The sequence below is a fragment of the Haliaeetus albicilla genome, chromosome 10, assembly GCF_947461875.1.
Source record: "Haliaeetus albicilla chromosome 10, bHalAlb1.1, whole genome shotgun sequence".
Taxonomy (NCBI): Eukaryota; Metazoa; Chordata; class Aves; order Accipitriformes; family Accipitridae; genus Haliaeetus; species Haliaeetus albicilla.
The window spans coordinates 27,535,262-27,556,974 of NC_091492.1; the positions used below are offsets into that span (position 1 = coordinate 27,535,262).

Genomic DNA, 21,713 nt, shown 5'->3' on the forward strand with positions numbered 1-21,713 from the left:
GTCTGTCCCCTCCCAGCACTGTGGCCTTGCCTGCTTAGGCAGCTTGCCACTGCTGCCATGACTGGCCCAGCATCCCTGGCTGTGGGAGCTCTAATGGGGGCCTTGTACTAGCAGTCATTTTTTCCCCTCCCCACAAAGGATGAGTATGAAAGCTCTTACAGGGTTAGACAGTAAACTGCCATCTTCTATTCCTCTAGCTATGACCAAATGAGCACAGGTAACAAGACACTAACACTTTTGGTTGAAGGATTAGTCAATAACCTGCTCTTATGCAAAGGACGACAGTAACCTTTGTGGCTGCAGGTACCTAGGAAGCTGGCAGCATTTTACATGCTGGGACAGAAAGGTAGCGAGTAATCAAAAAAAGCACACATATTACCTGTAGCCTTTGTGGTTGTCATCAGCTTCTGGGAGTTCAGAGTGGGACTGGGAAAGAGCATTCCGGCTTCCTCCTCCTGAGAGCAGTTCTGCCGCAGGAATGATGTTGCCTCATAGCACACCTCCCTCTCGTCCTGTACCTCTCCTATACCTTGGCAGTGCAGATAAGTATCTAGCTCAGGTGTTCCATCCCAGGAACTACAGCCTCCCGTGTGGGTCCCTTGGCACTCTGTAGGTAGGATCAGCTCACAGTCTCTGTCTTCAGGAATTATGGGAATGCGTTGACCCAGATCACATACACCCTTACAGCAGCTTGGCAAGGTGTCATCAGGAAGCGTGTACTGCACATTCACTGCATAGTCTTCTGTATAGCAGCCACCACCTCCACTGCCACTGTTACTACTACAGGCCACCTGCTTCTCTTCATAGAAGCAGCAGGGCAACCCCTCATATTTTACCCCATCTGTCCTATGCAAGTGGTCTGAGTTAATACTGTACAAGCCCGGGGTGTTCCCTGACTGTGGTTCTATTCCTGGGCCACACGTCCCCCACAGCGGAGAGCTAAGGAAGAGTGCACTACAGTCAGCTGTCCCATTGCTAGGTTCCAGGGCAGAGTGCTGGAGTTCAAAGCAGCATGCGCATGCTTGCTCCATAAGTGGCCCTGCTACCTCTGGATTTTTCCAGTTCCTTTTAACATCCAAGGCAGCACCAGGAGTGGCCTCATGTCCTCCCTCTGAGGTAGTGCCATTTGGATCCCTGTGCTCTAGTGAGGAATTACTGCTATAGTTCATATCCATGCTGCAATTAGACAGTTGGTCCCCTGAGGAAGAAGCTGGCACAGGCCGGCAGTCAGCACCCACCAGACTGAGACCATGAGCTGGAAGCTCGTCCTCGTGGGGGCCCTCCAAGAGAACAATTGCACCCCTGTTTGCACCACCAACCTCACCCACTCGGCAAGGGCTCTTACTGCGGTAAACGTATGGGTCATAGTCACTGCTCAAAGAGCTGCGAAAGGTGGAGCAGCTCCCATAAACCCCCTGGTTGCTGACCTCAGTGCAGTCAACCATGGAATCACTAGAGGAGCAGTGGCACTGACCAGAACTGCTGCTGCTGCTGTCACTGCCAGGGCAGTCAGCCAAATATCCACTGCACACTGAACGATGACCATGATAGCAGCTAAAGCTGGAGGTACTGCCACTCTCCAAACGAGATGAGGGCACTACATGTACCACAGAAGGGAAAAGCATACTGCTACCAGGCTGAAAGGCACGGGAAGGACCCTTTGAGGAAATGCCAGCTGGAAGCTGTCCATCTTGCTCAGGGTAACTAAGGCCTTGGAAGTAGTAGTGCTGATACATGGTCTCATATTGGGAAAAACATGCTGCTTTGGAAAAGTTGCGTCCACCAAACTTGGGTCTTCGGAAGTTGTGAGCTGGAGAGTAAGCCCTATGTTCCAGGCTACAGTGATGCGTGTTTAAAGCATGGTCCAAATGAATAGGCTGGTAACTTCGGATATAGGCTGGGGATGAGGCTTGGTAGAGGCTCTGTTCACCATGTCGCTCAACTGTAAGTACTGTGATAGGGTTTCCGTGAGGGTCCATGCTTGTCCGAGTGGGATATGCTGTTATCTGGTTTGTTCTGTGCACTCGGCCTGGGTAATGCACAGGCAGAATCACCCTCTGCTGCCGGCTGCGTGCTGGGTTGACGGATTCCAGACAGACTGCACCTGCATTTCCCTTCTTCTGTTCTGAATGAGAGAAATAAGAGTGGACAAGTAGAAGTAGGAGGGAATAAAAAGGAATATACTTTATGCAAGAGAGAAGGATGTTTTGTTCTGAATTCTGTTACATTATGCACACAACAGAGTTCTAAAAAAAAAGCACCAACTTTTTACACAGAAGGAAAAACAAAGGAACAGTCAAAATAAGTCAAAAGCATCTGCCTGGAAGCCTTTGAAACACTGAGTTGTATTTGCTTAAAAAGGGAAAAAAGTGAAGTGATTTCAGATACTGTTCTCTTATATGCCAAACCTTATGCTTACACAGTATTCCTGATCTTGCAGGTTAAGAGCAAGGCTAGCAGTCATTGCTCGAGTTTTCACTTTACACATTATTTTACATAAATCTGTATTAACAGAAAACTTTTTCAAGACAGAGAAAATGAAAGGGGGAGAGGGCAAGTAAGGGAAACCACGTTCCAAGTTACAACACCATGGAAAAATAAAAAACAATACATTGTCTTTTCTTTGTAATTACCAAGAGAAACCATACCCATCTATTTTACCTATTTGCCCTCTTTGCACTCAGAGGCTGACTAGCAGTGCCCTCTGCTGGGAACCGCACCCAGAACGAGGGAAAACCAGAAATGTGACCTGTTATTCCAGGGCACACAGTCATTTTCAAAGAATTTAGTCCTAACCATTTCTAGGGTTGTGTTACAATAAAGACTATGAACTGCGTGGAGATTTACAAACAGGCACAATTTCTCTTTCATGTTGTAAGCTGTTAAGGGCAAAATGAATGACACAACAGAGTGTCCATACTGTAGCACTTACCTATGATGTTATGGCGGCAGTGAGGGCAGGTATGATGCTGCAGTAGCCAAGGATCCACACATTTCTTGTGAAATCGGTGAGTGCAGGGAATGACACGCAGTTCCTACAGGAACAGATAAAGGAACATGAAAAAGTACTCCTTCCTAATGAGTGAATTTTTCACAGCTTATTCCTAGTTTTTTTCAACCTAGCTACTAAACGGTTCGATTCCTAGCCTCAAAGTGATAAGAAGGAAAAAAGATGCCATCTGTTCCAACACAGCCAAAAGCACAACAGCTAGTGATCAGCTGTCACTAAAAGAATAGTCTGCAGGCACATTAGAACTCCATGCAGATACACTACATTTCTTTAGGACACTTTTTGCTCTGTGTCCCTATGACCTAACACCTTGAAGGAGCTCATCATTAAAGTTTTCCTTAATATATTAAATAAACTTAAAAAACCAAAATCAATAGAGTCCATTTAATGATGCAACTTGCCTACAACTATTAGCAATAGAAAACACTGAGGGAAAAGCAAAAACAACATAATGTGTATGATATTTTTCCCTTGCCCAGCACTCCCATCCTTCAGCTATTATCTGTTCATGGTACCTCCTGAGCCTGCTGGGTATCTACCAGTTCAGAAACACCCAACAGATCTTTCTTCCAAGCACTGCTCAAGTCTCCTCATAAGCTCAGGTTTTGAATTTGTAACATGCTTTGGCAAGAAGTTCCACAGGGCTACTACCTGCTGGTGGAGAAACACCATATGTAGATTCAGATTGGGTCCTAGCAGTTTCGTTTAATTGCACCCAATCTTGTACTGGAAAAAAATTAACTTCCGATTCCTGTTCATGCTCTCCATTCGCTATTTTGTACTCCCTCCATCCCCAAGTAATCGAGGACTAAACAGTCCTAGACCTCTCAGTCATTTTTTTTTTTGTGCGGAAACCATTCCAAATCTTTTATTGCTTTGTGTCTGCTCTTTTCTGAAGCACCTTCATTTCCAACATATCTTTTGCGAAATGAGATAAAAAATGCACACAGTACTCAATGTGAGAGCATGACTGAACTTACACAGTAAGAAAACTTACTGTTTTCTGTTCAGTTCTTTAGACTTCCCCATCTCATTTCTTACATCTGATTTGCCTTTTTGACTGCCACAAAGCACTAATCTAATCTGCTTTCACAAAGCTATCTAAAACAGCTTCGAGATTTTGCTCCTGAACAGTAATGCTCGCCTCACAACCCATCACTAATACATGTGAAGCTCTTCCCTATGTATATCACTTCATGCTGAGGTTCATGCATGAGTTTCCTGTCCAGTCAGTTTTGTACCGCCCTTCTGAAGTTCTTGTCTGCCTTCATCCCTTGCTACTCTGAATAATTTCCCATGAGCTAACGTCATTAACTTTCTGTTTGTAGCTTGTAGCACTCAAATACTGCAGCTGGTATTTTCTATTCCCCTAAAAATAACGAATCTTTTATGAATCATTTCAAAACAAAATGTCCTCAAATAATTTTTTATATAGAAGTTTAAAGCTGTGATTATTGACTGCCTCTATTTATTATTTCATCCTTTCATTGCTTCCTCTGGGTAGAACTGTGTCATAGAAGGCAAGCACTGCCATCAATGCAGAAATGGTAACTGAGGAGTCAGAAAACATTTCCTGAACCTTTTGGCATCTCTTCGTTCTCCTCCTGTCGTTTCCCAGCAGTGCTGTGTACCTGACATTTTGAAAACAAGGTGTCATCAAAGCTTGAGAAGCAAAACAGGAAATGTATCCCTTATGTCCAACAGAGCTTGCATGCACAATCATCTTAGCACAAAATTTGTTAGAAGTACCCAGAGAACTAAATGCTGAAGTAACCCTGACTTCTTTACAAGTCCTTCCTCAGAAAAGCAACTTGATGGAGGTGGCAACTTGCAGAATGAGATCCCTCACCTCTCACTATGTAGTATGGGGAAAAGCCCTTGAGATTTCTTTGGGAGCTGCAGAATGCAGTTGAGGCCAAGTTGGCTATTCAATGCAATCAGTCTGGCAAGCGGCACAACCTCAGTACACAATGTACCCAACAGCCAGCCATGTACCACAGTGCTGCAATAAACCTGCTACAATCTCAGTCCATGTTGAAGAAATCATTTATCCTTTACCTCCCCATCAATGTACTTCTCCAAGCAGATGGCACAGTCAGAGGTGGAGCTGCTACTGAGTGTGTCCAGTGCTCCACAGCTACCTTCCCGGTGTCCCTTACTTTTGGACTTAAATTTCCTGGTCTCCATTTTTTCCAGCGCTTGCACTGCAAGCCTGTTCATGGAATTCTACAACAGAAGAAAGGAAAAAAAAAAAAAAAAAAAAAAAGAAAGAAGGGGAGGGGAAAAAAAAAAGGCAATGCTTCTGCAGAAGGTACTATAGTATAGTAGCAGAGAAACACCACCATATCAAATTAATGTATCTTACCAAATCATGTCAGGCCCAGACTAATGTACAATTTCATACATAAAGCAGAAGGTGGCTAGTTAGAATTTAGATCAGAAGCCTCATGAAAAGAATGTATGCCACATGCAGTAGTGAGAATGACAAGCAACTTTGAACTGAAACAGGATGAAGGTGCTGACAATTGGGATACACTGCAACTGCTCAATTGATAGGCAGCAACTATTCAAGGCAACATATAAGACTTGGCTGGGAACTTTTTCTGAACTGTCAATAGTGACTATAATGACCCACTATGCTCTTAACACCACATGACCAGAAGCAATACTTGAGAGAGGGATTAAAATGAAATATTATTAAATTAGCTGTATCATTTCCCTCTCCCCCTGAATTTAATCAATTGTAGAAGTTTAGGAAGGCAGTGGGTTGTTTTCATTTTACTGTAGAATTTGTCATCCCCCTTTTTAACACTGCTGGTGGCCCATAACATCTTTGGATTCCTACTCAATATGTCCAAAGCAAGAGTCCTAAGCATCTACAGTGCTCTGCATTCCTTTTACGTGTATATATTGGGCAGTTTACAACTACAGACTTCAGAGTCCATTAGCTTCCATTCTCACATTTGACAGGACAAACTCAAAATATCTCACCTCGAATCTTTCCTAACCAAACTTTTTACCTTACAAATCTCTCCCATTGACAATTAATAGATGTTATTCTATCGAAAAGAGTTGCATTTATTTTCAATCTTGATATTCTCTCCACAGTACAGCAACAAGAGCTTGGAATTCTTTAGAAGTACACCAGTGCTACTGATAATCAACCTCTGAACAACTAGAAATGTTATTCCTTCCCAATGGCTAAATGGACTGCTTCTGAACTCTTTTCATTTCAGGATTTAATTGAATGAACATCACAGGTCAATGCAGATCTTCTTTAAAGACAATTCCAATTTTTTCCAAAGGCCAACATCCATGGATAAAACACTTTCCACAAAGATGGCTATTTAAGTCAGTGTCTGGCATTTCCAAAAGTAGCAAGCAAGTTCTAGGACAAAGAGAAACTAACTTTCAGCATTCAGTGACTATCCCATTACTGTTCTTACCTGACTACGTCGCTGTTTCAGTTTGATCTTGACAAGAAGAATCAGGCAAACAAGAGACACAACCACAAAGAAGGCCAGGAAAATACCCATATCAAAGTACTCGGTGGGTTGCTTAAAAATTAAAACAAAAATATTATTTTTCCTTTCTTCAGATCATACTCAAATCTATTGTTCCTTTCTCTTCTCTAGTTTCTCAGTGGTCACAGTCAAATGTACACAGTCACAATGGCAAAAGTCAAAGTACACACTGTTCTGTTCATTAACTAGGATTCTGTATGTCACTGCAAGTGAACGAAATACATAGAATGCCAGTCACAAGATGTCAGATTTACTGTGTCTCTGAACCAATCCCACAAAAGCCAGTTTTTTTAACGGAGTGAATCACACTAACACAATTTTTCATGATTTATTGGTTTGCTTGTATACTTAAGTGAGTGAAAATCAACATTTGAATTTTCAGCGAATTGCCCACTTCTCAAATACATTTCTGTATGAAAGATGAATTCCATAAAAATACAACAAAACAAAAATGGTAATTCGGACACGGATGACCTCTAGCTTTGCTCTTCTGTAAACTGCATGTAAGGAGTTTTAAAAAAAAAACCTAGAAAAACTATTTTATATTACAATTACAAATATCAGATACCAAATAATTAACCCATGTTTAAAATACCACACAGAATTATTAGTTAACACAAGGCAGACTACCTTACAAACCTGAATTACCACGAGTGTGCAATAATTAAGTTATTTAATTAAGAAAAAGGAAAACTTCTAGTATATAAAATTTTTATCCATTTATATATTCAAAAGAATCCTTATGAAAGACAGCGGATGTCACATTGTGTATTCTACACTTCTGTCAAGCGTAGCTGCTTGTCCACAGTGCAGTTGCTCAATTTATTTAGGTCAACAGAATTTCACATGTATTAATGCTCATGGGGAGCATCAGAACATCTTCACGTGCAGTGCAGTTAGCAAGCACTGCATGAAGTAACAGCAGTGTAATACCTAGATAAAGTTTCTTAAAGTCTCACCCGTGGGGGGCGATGCTGAATCCTTGCTCGTGCCACTTTCTGCTTGTTAACTATGTTCATTAGCTTGACAGCATCAGCACCCTTCACATACACCACTGGTCTCTTCAGAGGGTCCTCTGAGCCCTGGTTCAGCTAGAACAAAAAAATAATCTACTTAAAAGGCACGTTGCAGGAAAACTACCTCTCTTTTGGACAATGGAGAGAAGAGGAAAGGAATATGAATGTGGAATTGATTGAAGCACCAATTGTTCTCTTCTAGCACAGACCTTAAGTATTCCACAGAGTTAAACCTGAATTAAACTTTTGACTTAAGCTGCTGTTTTTTTACTGACCAAAACTAAGATTAAGGATAAGAAATGTTATTTCTGAACAGCAGCTTTAACTTAACCGTATTATGTTCTGGTGCATATATTATACTGTAATAAATTAAACCTCATAATGAAGAAGGATAAAAATCTGCACATTCAAAAGAAAATGACCTTGCTACATTTTCTGAACCTTTTGTTATTTCAACTTTGTAGTTATATTATTCGCATACAAATTTTTTCGGCTTTCTGAACAGTCTCATGTCAGAGTCCTGTCTTTCAGACTCTTTGTACCTAACCAATTTACTGAAGACTGTAATTTCTGCTGTTTAACTCAGCAAACTCATTCAAAGAGTTATCTGGGTTCTAGCAACCACTAGAGCTATTGATTGCAGGATGGGGGCCTCAAAGACTAAAGCATATGAGTAGATAGCTTAATTCACCCTGAAACTTCCTTCCAGGTGCAGCTAAGTTTTTTTGAAAGGCCAAATCATAGCATCAGAAAATAATGTGGGTGGGAAGGCACCCCATGAGTCCAACCTCCTGGTCAAGGCAGGGTCAACTATGACATCAGACCACGCTGCTCAGGGCTTTATCCAGTCAGATGCTGAAAACTTCAAGTGTGGAGACTGCGTAACTTCTCTGGCCAACAAATCCAGAAAAACAATCTGCTAAATTACATACCAGAGAGGGGAATAACAAGACAAGAGAATTGTTCTGTTACAAAATGGCACCAACATGATAAACTCAAATAGCTTATTCTAACCCACAAGAAAAATCCTAGTATAGAGGCTGGTTGATACAAAACAAGCAACGCACTGACGAGCAGATGGAAATGGTACAGGGGAAAGGAATGAGATGACAGGAGTGTGAGCAAATTGAACAAGAGTAGCATATGGTAGAGATACCATATCTACATTGTTGATATCTACCTGTTATTTCTGGCTAAAACATGTAGAAATTACCAAATGACTGGTCTATTATCCTGCTTACAAAGTACTCTACTTAATCTGTCCAGATGATGGTGACAGATTTCATTGAGACTTTAAAACAGATTCTTCCTAGTATTTGACTGGGCTTCTGAGAACACCGATCAAACTATTTTTAAGACAGATGTCTTCTGAAGAGCTAAAAACTAGCTGAAGTACTTGAATCCAACCCAGGGATCCTACGTGTCTAGAAGGCTTGCTAGCCTAAGGCCAAATCCAATCACTGTCCATACGTTCCCAGACATATATTCTCCCTCAAGCTTTCTTGTCTAAAAAAGAATTCACCTGATTCCTCAGTAGCTTTTGCACACTGCCAGACTCTTGCTAAATATGATGCTCTGGGTGCTTTTACTCCTCTTCTATGCAAAAGTAAAACTAAGAAACAAATCAGACTTCACAGAGCATTTCTAAAAATAAAAATTTCATTCTTACTCTACAGCAGAAGACACTCATATCAATGGGAATAAAACCCACAAAATCTGTATGTAAAGCCCTCTCACTTGGTAGCTAATTCTGCTACCAAATTGTCCGAGGACAATTCTTCTCCTGCTCAGGCCTGCTTCTTAGTCCACTGACTGGCAGGAAGGATTGGCTTTCATAATACTCCACTCCTCCCTTTCAAAGCACTCTCCCTTAGTTGTTCTATTGCTTGGTAACAAGCATACCTGGGAAATCTTCCTAAACAGCTCCCCTCAGTGTCTTAGGATACTTCCATTTGAATCAAAGATACTCCAGATTAACTCATGCCAGTTTTTCCTCCACTGTTATCTGTCATTGTTTTCCACAATTCCATTGCGAGTGCCAAAATGGTATTTGTTTTAAAGACAAATTAATTAGTATCGCCTGATGCCAAGGGTTCTGAAGACTTTGGCTGAGAATCAAAATGCATGAAACACAAGTGTCCAGAGCAGCATGAGAAGGGAGCCAATCAAGTAACTCTTACACCTAGAGTATGAAAGCTAAGCCTAGTCTTTCCTTCCCTGTTGGTGAGTGTTTGCATAGGCTGCTGCTGTGTCCTCTAATAGAGTCTACTTTGTCAGCTACTGCACTAAGCCACTAACCTCCTTCCATTTTATTGGTATACCCAAAATATTCAATTCCACTGGACTAGTTTCCCAGCTATTGGAGACAGTTGCACCCAGTTTATTATCAAGAATCAAGGAAGGACAGCTGTTGCTGGTAGAAGGAAGAGAGCAAGAGGCAGTAACTCAGCTTCTCAAGTTCAGAGCAGGGTGGCTGAAAGTTAACTGGAAGCTGTAATACACAGAAAAAATTGGAAAAAGACAGATTACATCTTTGTGCAGATAATTTTTCTGTGTATAAAAGGGGAAAAAACATCCCTGAGAATGTTTGCAAGATCAAGGCTGTAGCCTTGATGCACATGCAGAGCACAGTTCTCAAAGCATCCATTGCACAGGGTCTGCATTCCTTTCTCCAACAGATGCTCATTTCAGAATTAAAGCCAGCTTTTTAAATGTAAACACTGATGGTCTCTCTTTCCCCCAAGAAATTCAGGCTGCACTTAAAAACATTCAGCTTCACTTGTTCCTGCTGTAGCAGAAACAGCAGTTTTGTTTCAAGACAAAACAAAACCAAATGCAGACTATTTTTGTGCTTGTTAGTTTCTTCTCTCCACTCAGATAACTCAGAATTGGCTGGAAGGATCTTGTCAAAGCATTTCACAGAACTATTACCTCACCCATTTCAAATGAAACGATGGAAGTTGTACCAAGATCCCCAAAAAAGAAAAGCCCTGCTTGCCCACGAAATATGCGGGCCAGAAATTATCAGTTGTGAACAAGAAAATGTTTGTAAGTTTTCTAAGAATCTTGTTTAGAACCAGGTTTGAAAGCCATTCTGCAACCTCAAAAATATCAGCTGCTCAAAAAAACTATCAATCACAAGCTGGGTAGGGCCAAACACCCTGTGTTTTGTACACAGAGCTGGGCAAAGAAAACCTCCTTGACTAGATAATGGGCCACAAAAAATTTGCCTCCATCCTTTCTCAAAACCTCAATCCCAGACCTGAATTCTAGTAAAGGCTAGAAGGAAAGTATAACTCCCCAAACTTTTCTCTTTCTACCACATTCTCAACACCTCCATTGCTTCTTGCCTGCCAGAAGATGAGCAGGAAAACCACAGCACCATGTTACCCAGGGTCAGTAGCTGCGTGTCTTGAAGCAGGTGTGCTCTGAGACCTGTATGCTCTCAAGTCTTGACTCAGCAACACTAAAAGAACCCAACAGAGGCTGTAATAAAACTAGGCTCCCTTCTTCATACCTGATCAATGGCATCTGGGTTTTCAGAAACATCAAAGATGACGGCTGTGGCTCCTCGCTGTACTGCTCGTTTTGCCTGCAATAAGAAAGACAGCATCCTCAGTCCCACCCCAAAAGATGACTTCTTACCTCAAAAATTACTCCCTCTCCTCATCTCCAGATAGCAAATTTAACATTTTGTGTTTCTGTGTAGTTAAAACAAACGACAGAGTAATTACAAACAGAGGAGCTCCTGAACCAGCATGGAATGTAGTTAAACTTCACTATAGCTTCTACAATCTCCCTGTCCCTTCCTTCTCAAAATCCTCCTTCAACAAGCTTTTAAAGGAATTCAAATGTGATGTAGACCCTCTAAAGGCTTTAAATATCAGATTTTCTAAAAATTAAATTATGTTCTTTTTCTCCACATCACTTGGAAGCACCATTAAAAACAATCTTCCCTGTGATATGAGGTAGAGTGACAAGATCACTAGTGTAGAAAATAAAAGTGGACCAGGTTCTTTAGACCTGCTCAGTGTCATTCTCACAGTCATGACAAAGTCTAGCATATCACAATCCTTGCAAATAGTGCCTCAGAAAATACTGCTGTTTCTGACCATTAGAGGTCAGAACTGTTGCATACAACACTTCTTACGCAGGTAAGATCAGACCTATTTAAGTGCATGGCTTTTCATCAAATATGCAGTCCAAACCTGGAATTACCAACAGCACAGAGGAGATATTAGAACATATTAAAATCCTCTGGGATAGAGGAAACAGTATTTTAACCGCCAAGGCTAAGACAGGGTATTTTCACCAGTTTCTGCCACTTTACCACTGTATGTTCTGTTCAAATGTTGCTCAATGGCTCCACAGAGCAAGCGTTCCCAGTAACTTTTCAAAGCTGTTACTGCCTTTGTTGGATGCAGAATGCAAGTAACTATTTCTCCAAGCTATGACAGCTATCACCATCACAGTACTAAACGGGACGACACTGGCTCTTCATAGAGACTAGCAGAACCTGAACTTAAATTGAGATATAGAAGAAACACATGATAGAAGTGATAAATTATGAAATATTACTCAGTGATTTCCAAGAAGAATGTTGGCCAGTACAGAGATGTTAGTCTGAACACCTACAGGTCACTTTCTTTGCTCTACTTTTGTATTTTGTTTTTATTTTAAACCAACCGACCCCATCAGACAGTGCATGAGGGAAACCAACTCCCCAATGGGGTCTCTTTCTCAGCCCACCAGGTATTTGTCCCCTTTGAAGTAAGTCAGCACACCTGGCTAATCACTAATAGCTGTTGAGGAGGAAAAGTTAAAAGGAATCTACTACACATTCTCTGAGGCAGTGGCCCTGAGGTGAAAGCTCATCCAGGTTTCTGTAGAAGGCACCCTTTACAGACATGCAGCGCTTGTAGAACTGTTCAGGCCATTTAGATTGTTCTTTCAGGATGGTCAGTCAACAAGCAAGGCACTTTGATCTCTAAAGATATTTTTTAAGAGACTTTGCAGGCTGGTTCAGAAAAAAACCCTTAAGTTTCTGAATGCACTGAATGTGCAGTATACAGCGCAGCAATTCATAAAGTTTCCACCACCAAGATGTAATCTGTATTCCTTACTCTGTATTGCAAAATGAGATGTTAAGAGATTAAAAGTACCAACTGAGTTAAAAAATCGTGCTGCAGAAGACAACAGCAAGCAGGGTGAACCATCTGCCACCTCCCCCCTTCTGCAAACTTGCTGCGCTAGTTTAGCTCCGGCCAACTGCAACCAGCAGTTTGTGCCAGGCCCCAAGCAAAGGAAGGCTCCAGCCATCTTTCACCAGTAGTTCTCACTTGTCACTCGTGGCTGTTCTGCACCCTCCCCATTCCCCTTCCCGTGCTACTGGCCACCCCAGCACAAGGCTCTCCACCCTCACACCAGCTCAACTCAGCTCAGCCTCGAGGCGGAAGCCGAAGATCGGCCAAGCACAAAGCGCCCCAGTGGAGCGCGTGGGTCCTGCCCGCCCCATCCCCAGAAGTGACGTCCTGCCCAGGGGCACGAAGGGTGCTCGGCAGCCATAGGGAGAACTGGGAAACAGGCATTTTTTTGTCCTTGCTAGGGTTTAAATCCTGATCCCAGAGAAAGAGAGGATGTGCCCGCTCTTGGAAAGCATACGTCAGTCTCTCACTCGCATCACTAGGGAGCCTGACACTGCGCTAAAGAGACTTGTTCGCACAACGGGACCTCAGCAGCACAGGCCAGTCATGAGGCGACCCTCCAGCTCCCGAGCACCCTGGGCAGGAATGACCAGGCCGCCCGTGGTGGCAGGGTGGGGAAGGTGGGTGCCGCAGCTGCACGCTCCACGGTGCCTGCTCCAGCACTCCCGGGCCTCTGGCTCCACGGCGCCTGCTCCAGCGCTCCCAGGCCTCTGGCTCCGCGGCTTGGCGGCAGCCTGCCTGACCTTCCAGGTTTCACTGGCGAGAGATCAGAGAGCAGCCGCAAACACACCACAGCCTGCCACTCCTCCTCGCCGCTCCCCCCTTCCTCCTCCTCCCCTCCTCAAGCTCGTTTTTAAAACCACTGCGCTTTGTTGAGGAGCAAACAAGCGCGAGCAAGCTGGGGCCTGAGCGCAGACACTTCTTTTTCGTCTGGTATTCACCTCCTTCCCTTCAGTTCAAGATGGCAGCTGGCGGGGGCCGGAGCGCACCTGGGGCTGGCAGCCCTGCTGCCTGCCTCAGAAAGCCGGTCAACTCTGGGGAGGCACCCTGGAAAGCCTGGCTGCCACTACACCCCTTCTTCCTCACCCCGCAAAAAACAGTAGGATAATTAAAGCCAAAACATCTTTGAGAATACCCTGTCCACTACTCAGTAATCAGGACAGCTCAAAATAACACAGCAATGTAAGTCCCACTTAAAATAACACCAGTCTATAACAGGCATGTGACTTTTTCATTTTGGCCTATTCAGCATGTAAAGACTGCCCCTAAATCATTTTTCTAAGTAAAGTGGCCAAAACCTAGATCAAAAATAAAGACACACGTGGGACGAGGGGGAAGAAAAAAAATTGTACTGGTACACGCTTTACCTTCACAATACTCGTGGCAAACAAAACAGGCATTTCCTCAATTCAATTCCCATGCAACTGAGAGAAGGCAGTAAAGGTGCCAGGCATATCCCTTTCGGAGATTATTTGTCTTCTGTGGTTTAAAACAAAATTACTATCACTACATAGCAGTATTCTTCCTTTTTTGTAAAGAGTAATAAAAAACAAACAAAAAAAAACGGTAACTGCACTTCTAGTAATTCAAATGATTGCTCTCTGTTCATAGTGACAACAACCTCCCAGGCGTTCTTTGCATTCAGAGTCGGAAAGCCTACACTATTACAGAGCAACGGACTCTGACCTGTTCTTTCTACATGGCCACTATATGCAAGCACCATCATCATAACTTTTACTTTTTCTGTAAAGTGCTCCCACATCCCGACTGGAGCTCCAGGAAGTTACACATGTTCTGTGTAGATCAGCAGCTAACTAACTGCCCGACATGTAGAAACACAAGGCTCAATTGTGCAAACACACTGATGTAGAGAGGACTAAGCATGTCTTGGTCCTAGAAGCAGGACTGGAAATGACAACAATCTTCAGCAAGCCCTGTATTGTCAATTCAAAAATTCTTTTGTCCTTAAGTACAAACATAATAAAACACAAAATATAGGTTAGATGTAAGTAGGTCTTCATAGGATACAGACAAGTTACCTGGCATCTTATTTGATAAGCACAACCTTAACTCACTGTCTGAAATTATTGTAGTTTTTGTGGAAGGGAGATTTTTTTACACTATTTTACAGGGGGCAACTGACTGTTATTGGCATTTCCCCCTTGTGTTATATGTAATGGTGGTGTAAAAATAACAATGGTTTGCACTTGCAACCTATGCTACTATGTCTAAGTGCAGTGGTTGGAAACTGCCTTACTTTAAAAAAAAAATCCTCTCAAACTATTTCTGGTAGAACACAGCTGGTCAGCAAGGGAGACCTAACAAAAATCTGGAAGTATACAGCTGAAAAAAAGAGAAATTCCTCAGTTTATTCTTCCATTGTTAGGAATGAAGTTCCAAATGTGGAAATTTGTTACAAAACCACGAGTCCTCCTGTATGCATCTCTTGTCATGATCATACGCGGTAATCCCTGCAATATGAAGAAGGTTCATGCTGTTCACACAGCAGCCTTCTTTTCCTGTATGAACTCTAACCAGCTCCCTGACTGTGTGCTCCCCAGATGGGGAAACTGTAAGACAATCACAGCCTGAATCTCATATTGCTCATTGCATGAACTCAGAGATAGCTCTGATTAAGTTTCCTTTTCCATGTATTACGCCCACCTTTAGGCCCCACCAATACCAACTACAATGCAGTGGGAAGGCCCTCACAGGTCTGGACAGTTACAGAAGGAGGTAAAAAGCATCTCCAGTTCTGGTTTTCAGATCTTCTGAGCAGTGGTAACTCTTGCAAATTCCTTTCACAGACCGATTTCAGAGTGCCCCAATAAATGCAGCTACAGTACTGTCAGGAGCACAGGGGCCAAAGAGAAGACAGAGCAACAACAAGCTTTTTCAGTGGATGTAGATAACAGATTGGCCATGCAGAAGTAGCCTATACTCCACAACTGGAGGAGAATAAATCTTTAGAATTGCTGAAAGGGCAAAGAAGCAGGAAGAGGTCCCTTTACAGCATGATAACATCATGGAGTGGTGATACAGGCAGAGCAAACCACCTGATGAGGAATAATATTTGTATTTAAAATTTATCCTAGCAATCTGCAGTAACAAAAGCAGTAAATGAAATGCAGAGAATTTCAGTCCATAACTGCACTGAACATTTTGCAGCAATGTATTGCAACTATCACAGCAGCAAATGCTAGAAGCAGTACTGCAGTATCCATTCCAACCTCTTCTTGTGTACTGATTTTACTTGTATACAGATTCAGACTCCATTTGAACTAATGGGTTTTGTGTGTTTGTTTCAAGTTCTGTGATATTTTACCCCCTGAAAGTACCTGCAAAATCAGCTTAGCTCAGAACTGCATATAAATCCCTATTCTTGTTGGTAACAGAAGTAAAATTAACTACCAGATTATTTTTTTTTAGTATTAGTGCCATCTAAAATTAGTATTTTCAAGTCTTCACAGTAGTTTCTATTGGATTTTTTCTTCTTTGTCTCTGACATAATATACAACAGCTTAAAAGTTGTTCAAAGACATTTCAGTTAATCATAAGCCAGGCATGGAACAATCAAGCAAGTTAGTAGTGTTTCCCCTTAGAAAGCCAAAAAACCCCCACGCTCCAAAAATCTACTCTCTTGTGCATTAATGATACTACAAAACTAAACATAATAGTTAGTGTGAATAGGCTGAAAATAAAAAGGACATGAAAGACAAGTGTCTAGGGGTTCTATTTAAAACTATTAGACCTCGTATTGCAGCATGTCCAGAAGAATAAAAATCATTGTCTTGTCAATCTCACAGTCCTTGTTCAATCTACAGATTTGATCAAAACAAGTAGACCAGAACAAAATGCAAGAAAGCAATGAATGATTCTGCCCTAAATGCACCAAGTCCAGGGCATCTCTTAGGATGAAATAGGACCATCAAAGGATAGACAAAAGGTATCCCTGGTGCAAAGAGAAAGGAATATGTACCCTGAAACATACCCCCAACTTCATAGGTACATGTAACTTGGGCCTGGGGGGAGTCTAGTAGTGCTTACTGTCACCAGTCATGACTAAGGGACTGCAGAGAAAATGAAAAAAGGTCTTTTTCTCTTGGATTATTTTGCTAACCCTTCACAGTAAACTTTATTATTTATCACTTGGATTAAGTCATCTGTTCAGTAGAGGAGAAGGTGACAACAGCAGATGAAGGCAATCAAGCTCACGAAGAATGCTGTTGAAATAACCACCAAACATTTGTACTTGTCTATATCATAAAATGTAGAGAATATGCACTTTGACTGTAACTATTGTTGAGAGTTTCAGCTACTTTAGGAATCTTTTCAAATGACACCTTAAGTTTTTCTTTGTAAATGAGCATTAAAAAGAGATCTGCCATTCGCTAGACTTCATTCAAACACCTGGTAGACATTTGACTATCTCCTCTGGTTGAATGTTGGACGTAGGCACCTCCAAAGTAACTAAAATGATCAAGGATACAAAACCCACCTTTGAATTTGCCCTTCCTCAATTCCTTAAACATCACCAGCCTAGGACTTTATCAGAAGCCCTCTGCTGAAGAATAAATTTGGCTACTTTATACTCAAAGAAAAATGTAAACAGAAGGATACGGTGTGTTTATTACATGTTTTAAAAGGATTTTTATTGCAAATATATAATATTGGCTTCATCTATGTTTCTGTAGTGTTTTAATTTGCACAGAGATTGTCATAGCTCATGGAGAAGGCTGATGAAAAGTTATTTTAGAGTGTATTTTAGACACCTGCTTGTTATGAACTCACTGTTGATAACCATGACCAATAAGATGCACATTAAATAACGTCTCAGATTAAAATGTGGAAGAATTTACTAGACCCTGTAATCTAGAGAGGATGAGAGGAAACACGTGTGACAGAAATGTGAGGAAACTATCTTTTCACATCTCCAGGTCTGAGGAAATTTTAGTTATTACCTCAAAGAACACCAGAAAGATTTGAAGAGCTCTGCACTCCCTTCCTGTGGGCCAGACTAATACAATAAGGAAGCAACAACTTCCTTGATGAGACAAACTTTCAACCCGAGGAACTAGATGATTATTAAACAGGTGCACTGCTTCCTCTCATTCATTCAAATCAGGTAGGACAGCAACAATCGAAACAGTAAGAAGGTCAGCCACTTGCTGACATCTAGAAGGACCTTACGTGCTTGCAGATATGAACATTGCAAGCATCTCCTCCTCTGATTTCTAGTATGGCCTCATTCCAATTAATATATCAGTTATTATGCAACAGTGGAGAAACCAACGCGAGAAGAAAAGCTGCTTAACAAGGTCCCCATTTAAGAGAAAAATCACCAACAACATTAGCCTTTGTTCATTACATTTACTTCTTTGCTAGAGTTAGAATTCCCTCACAATATACAGCTGTATTTACATATGAGGACATGACATTCTAATCTAATGGGTTGCAGAGAGTGAATAAATTACAGATGGGAGAAGGACTGGGGCTTGGAACCATAGGTGGGGAAAGCAAAGTTCATTGATCACTTTTAGCTCTGCCATTTACATCAACAAAGTAATGCATTACACATTCATTAAGACAGTAACTCAATGCCTTCTGTTAAAAATGGCTATTACTAAACCCAGACTACTATTTATAAATACACTTTTTTTTTTTTAAGGTAACACCCTAGATAAAACTGATGGACTAAAGAGAGAAAAAGATGCTTTAAAAGTATTGGCTGCCTGTGTAAGCCCACAGATATATCCTGCTGTTCTAACACTATATTCTCACAAATGCTCTTACATTAAGAACTATGGATCTGTCTTCCTGGATTAGCCTCCTGGATTAGTTGGATCCTTCATCCAACTCTAGGAATTCTCTTCTTGGAATTTAGTGTACTGTAAACAAGAAATATTAATTATAACTATGGTATGTGGTACATGAAGGAGTTGATTTATTCTCTGGGTTAAGAAAATGATAAAGATGGGGAAGGTGAGATTGGGCAATGGTTTAGTTGGTAACCAGTACAGATGCTAGCAAACTGCTTTTAGCAAACTATCCCAACTCTATTGCATCAGGTGCCAGCATGTACTATTAGCTGGTCCTCCAAAATGAACAAGACAGGGAGCAGAAGAGTAAGGCTATAGTATGCAGAAGACAGTCCTATGGATCGCAAAAGCAAAACATTGCTTTCAGTCAGAACTGAGGGAAACAGCACAGCTCCAACAGGTATAACCGTGGCTTTTTCCTCTTCTCTTTCCTTTTCCTTTTTTCAATACATCTCATGCTTTTGGGGGCAGAAAATATGATAATTGGGTTGCTCTAATTCTGTGCAGAGGTTGTTGAACAGAGTACTCAAGAAAATTGGTTTATACATCCTTATTTAGCTGAGAACTGAGCCAGCCTGACCAAACTTGCATTCCCTCTGTCAGTTTTTGAGGTTTTCCACCTCAATTTCTGTATGCACTAAAAATCATTGAACTTGAGGCATATTTTCTGTTTAACCCAGCCCATCAGATCCAATATTCCATGTCAGAACTCTCCACATTGTGGAGTTAGTGGTCATTAATCTGCCAAAAGAGTGGGATTATGCAAGCAGCGTGAAGTGGAATGTTTTTTTATAGCTAATTCTTTCATCAGCTGTCTTTGGTCCTCTGAAATAAGTGGTCAGCCTCTCACATAGCGTACTGGTAACATGTAAGCAACACTCACTAGCAAGCAACTTGGATACTCTGTGGCTCCAAGGAACATGATTATCAATGAAAAGGTCCAGTGTCTTGCTTTATTGCCCTGGAAAGGCAGGTCAAGGATTTCAACAATCTTGACTGCTAGGGTATACAGCAGAAGGGATGATGTTTTCATCTGCATTATTTCACCAAAATAAATGATGAATACAGCAATTCAGTGGTCATGGTCTTCTCTTGAGTAGACTCAAAAGTAGCAAAATCTGTTCCAATAACTTTTAGCACTCACAAACCAACTGATATGCACCTGTTTTCTCCATACCAAGATCAAGTGAGACCACAGAGATGTAGACAATATTAACAGAGCTATGATACAGAAAATGCAGTACCAGGTTCTAGAATATTAGCTTTTCCAGTGACCTTTTGCAGACTTGTCCTCATTTGATTTTGTTCTATTAGCAGAGGACAACTTTGGTGCTGAAACAAGCATCAGGAGCCTACATTGTCAGGGCTTAACTTCTGCAGACTCTTGAGTTCTAAGGAGTCTTCAGTTAAGTATGGACAAACCCAGGAAGTTCTATAGATGAGTGTCCTGGGTTTGGCTGGGATAGAGTTAATTTTCACAAGAAGATGGGAGGAGGCACAGCCAGGACAGATGACCCGAGCTAGCCAAGAGGATGTTTGATACCATATGATGTCATGCTCAATATATAACTGGGGGAGCTGGCCGGGGAGAGGAGGAGGGATTGCTGCTTGGGAACGGGCTGAGCATCGGGTTCCAGGTGGTGAGCAATTGCATTGTGTGTCACTCGCTTTATACATTCTTATATTAGTATTATTGTTATTATTACTTCTTCTCTCCTTGTGTTGCCCTATTAAACTGTCCTTATCTCAACCCATGAGGTTTTACCGCAGTGGGGAGGAGTGAGCAAGTGGCCACGTGGTGCTTAGTTGCCAGCTGGGCTTGAACCACGACAGTCCTTTTTGGTGCCCAGCATGGGGCATAAAGGGTTGAGATAATGATGGATCTGATCAAAGCATCTTAAAACAGATTTGTTATATGCATTTCTTAGATTAGTTAAATAGTCGCTAGTCATAATCTTGGTTCATTTGTTCACATGGTGATATTATGTAAGTTCTTATATGCACTATGTATTCCCTGTGGTGGTGTTTATCACCTCTGGGAGAGGGATCAGGGCTATCATTTTGCTGTACTGGGTAATGTCGACTTACGATATCATTACATCACTGGTCATGAGGTTAAGCAGGTATTTGTATGTGGCATTGTTGTCATGCCCATACCTTGGGTGCCCTCTCTTGGAATTTATTAGTAATCACACCCAATCTATGGGGAAGACTCCCACTCTTTCACCTCCCCTTTCTCTGCCAAGGCTAATTAAAACAGCTTTTGAGAATTTTTAATATCCTTGGGATGTTCAAGCCAGTATGCTCTTATTGCTATGTCTCCTGAATGTGTCTCAGGTCTTGTTCAGGGTTACCCAAAATTTTTTTAAGAATACCACCCAGAGATCTGCCCCAAAGCTGGACACTCATGGGTGACATGGCATGTGGGAGAATATGGGCAGGTATCTAGAGAACTTCTCACCTCCAATGGTTTGGAACTTCACTCCCAAACAGCTACAGGACCCTGATGAAGCAATAGAATATTTGAAAGGAAAATGCGGTGCCTAGTCCAAAGAGGCACAACTTACCACATTGTGCTGGGCCCTGGCCAGTATCTACCAAACACTGCTTGATATTATGTAGCACCCTGAGGGGGAAGGAAGGGAAAACAAACCGACAGGCACTGCGGCTATTCCAACCCTCGTGACAACCACTGCAACTACCCCAACCCTGGTGACAGGCACTGCAGCTGAACCAGAGAACCAGCCTGTGTCAGCATCAGTTGCCCCTATACAGAAGAAGAAATACACACAAAAATGAGTTCCCTTAGTGAGGGATGAAGATGAACCGGGGTCATCATGAGAACAGGACGAAGAGGCAGAACCAGAGATCATCACCTGATCCCTATCCCTGAGTGAGCTGCGAGATATGCGAAAGGATTTTGGCCGTCGTCCAGGTAAGCACATTGTTACCTGACTGCTCCAATACTGGGATAACAGGGCCAGTAGTTTGGAGTTAGAGGGTAGGGAAGGCAAGCAGCTGGGATCCTTGTCTAGGGAAGGGGGCATTGACAAGACAACTGGAAAAAAGACAAGAGCCCTCAGCCTCTGGAGAAGACTTCTGTCAGGCATGAAGGAAAGTTACCCCTTCAATGAAGATGT

At 42.0% G+C, this 21,713-nt stretch overlaps 1 protein-coding gene across 3 annotated transcripts in view; it reads right to left on the minus strand.

Annotated features, from left to right (window-relative positions):
* The window catches only part of ZNRF3 (zinc and ring finger 3), a 106,550-nt gene that overhangs the window by 3,604 nt on the left and 81,233 nt on the right, over nt 1-21,713 (minus strand). For 2 of the 3 annotated variants that reach the window (XM_069794474.1, XM_069794476.1), the window contains exons 3-8: nt 11,068-11,142; nt 7,494-7,625; nt 6,457-6,567; nt 5,069-5,236; nt 2,933-3,035; nt 380-2,125 (exon numbers count right to left, since the gene is read on the minus strand). In XM_069794474.1, the coding sequence (XP_069650575.1) occupies nt 380-2,125; nt 2,933-3,035; nt 5,069-5,236; nt 6,457-6,567; nt 7,494-7,625; nt 11,068-11,142 (2,335 nt within the window). The remainder of the gene's footprint in view (nt 1-379; nt 2,126-2,932; nt 3,036-5,068; nt 5,237-6,456; nt 6,568-7,493; nt 7,626-11,067; nt 11,143-21,713) is intronic. The other variant, XM_069794475.1, reaches the window with a different exon arrangement.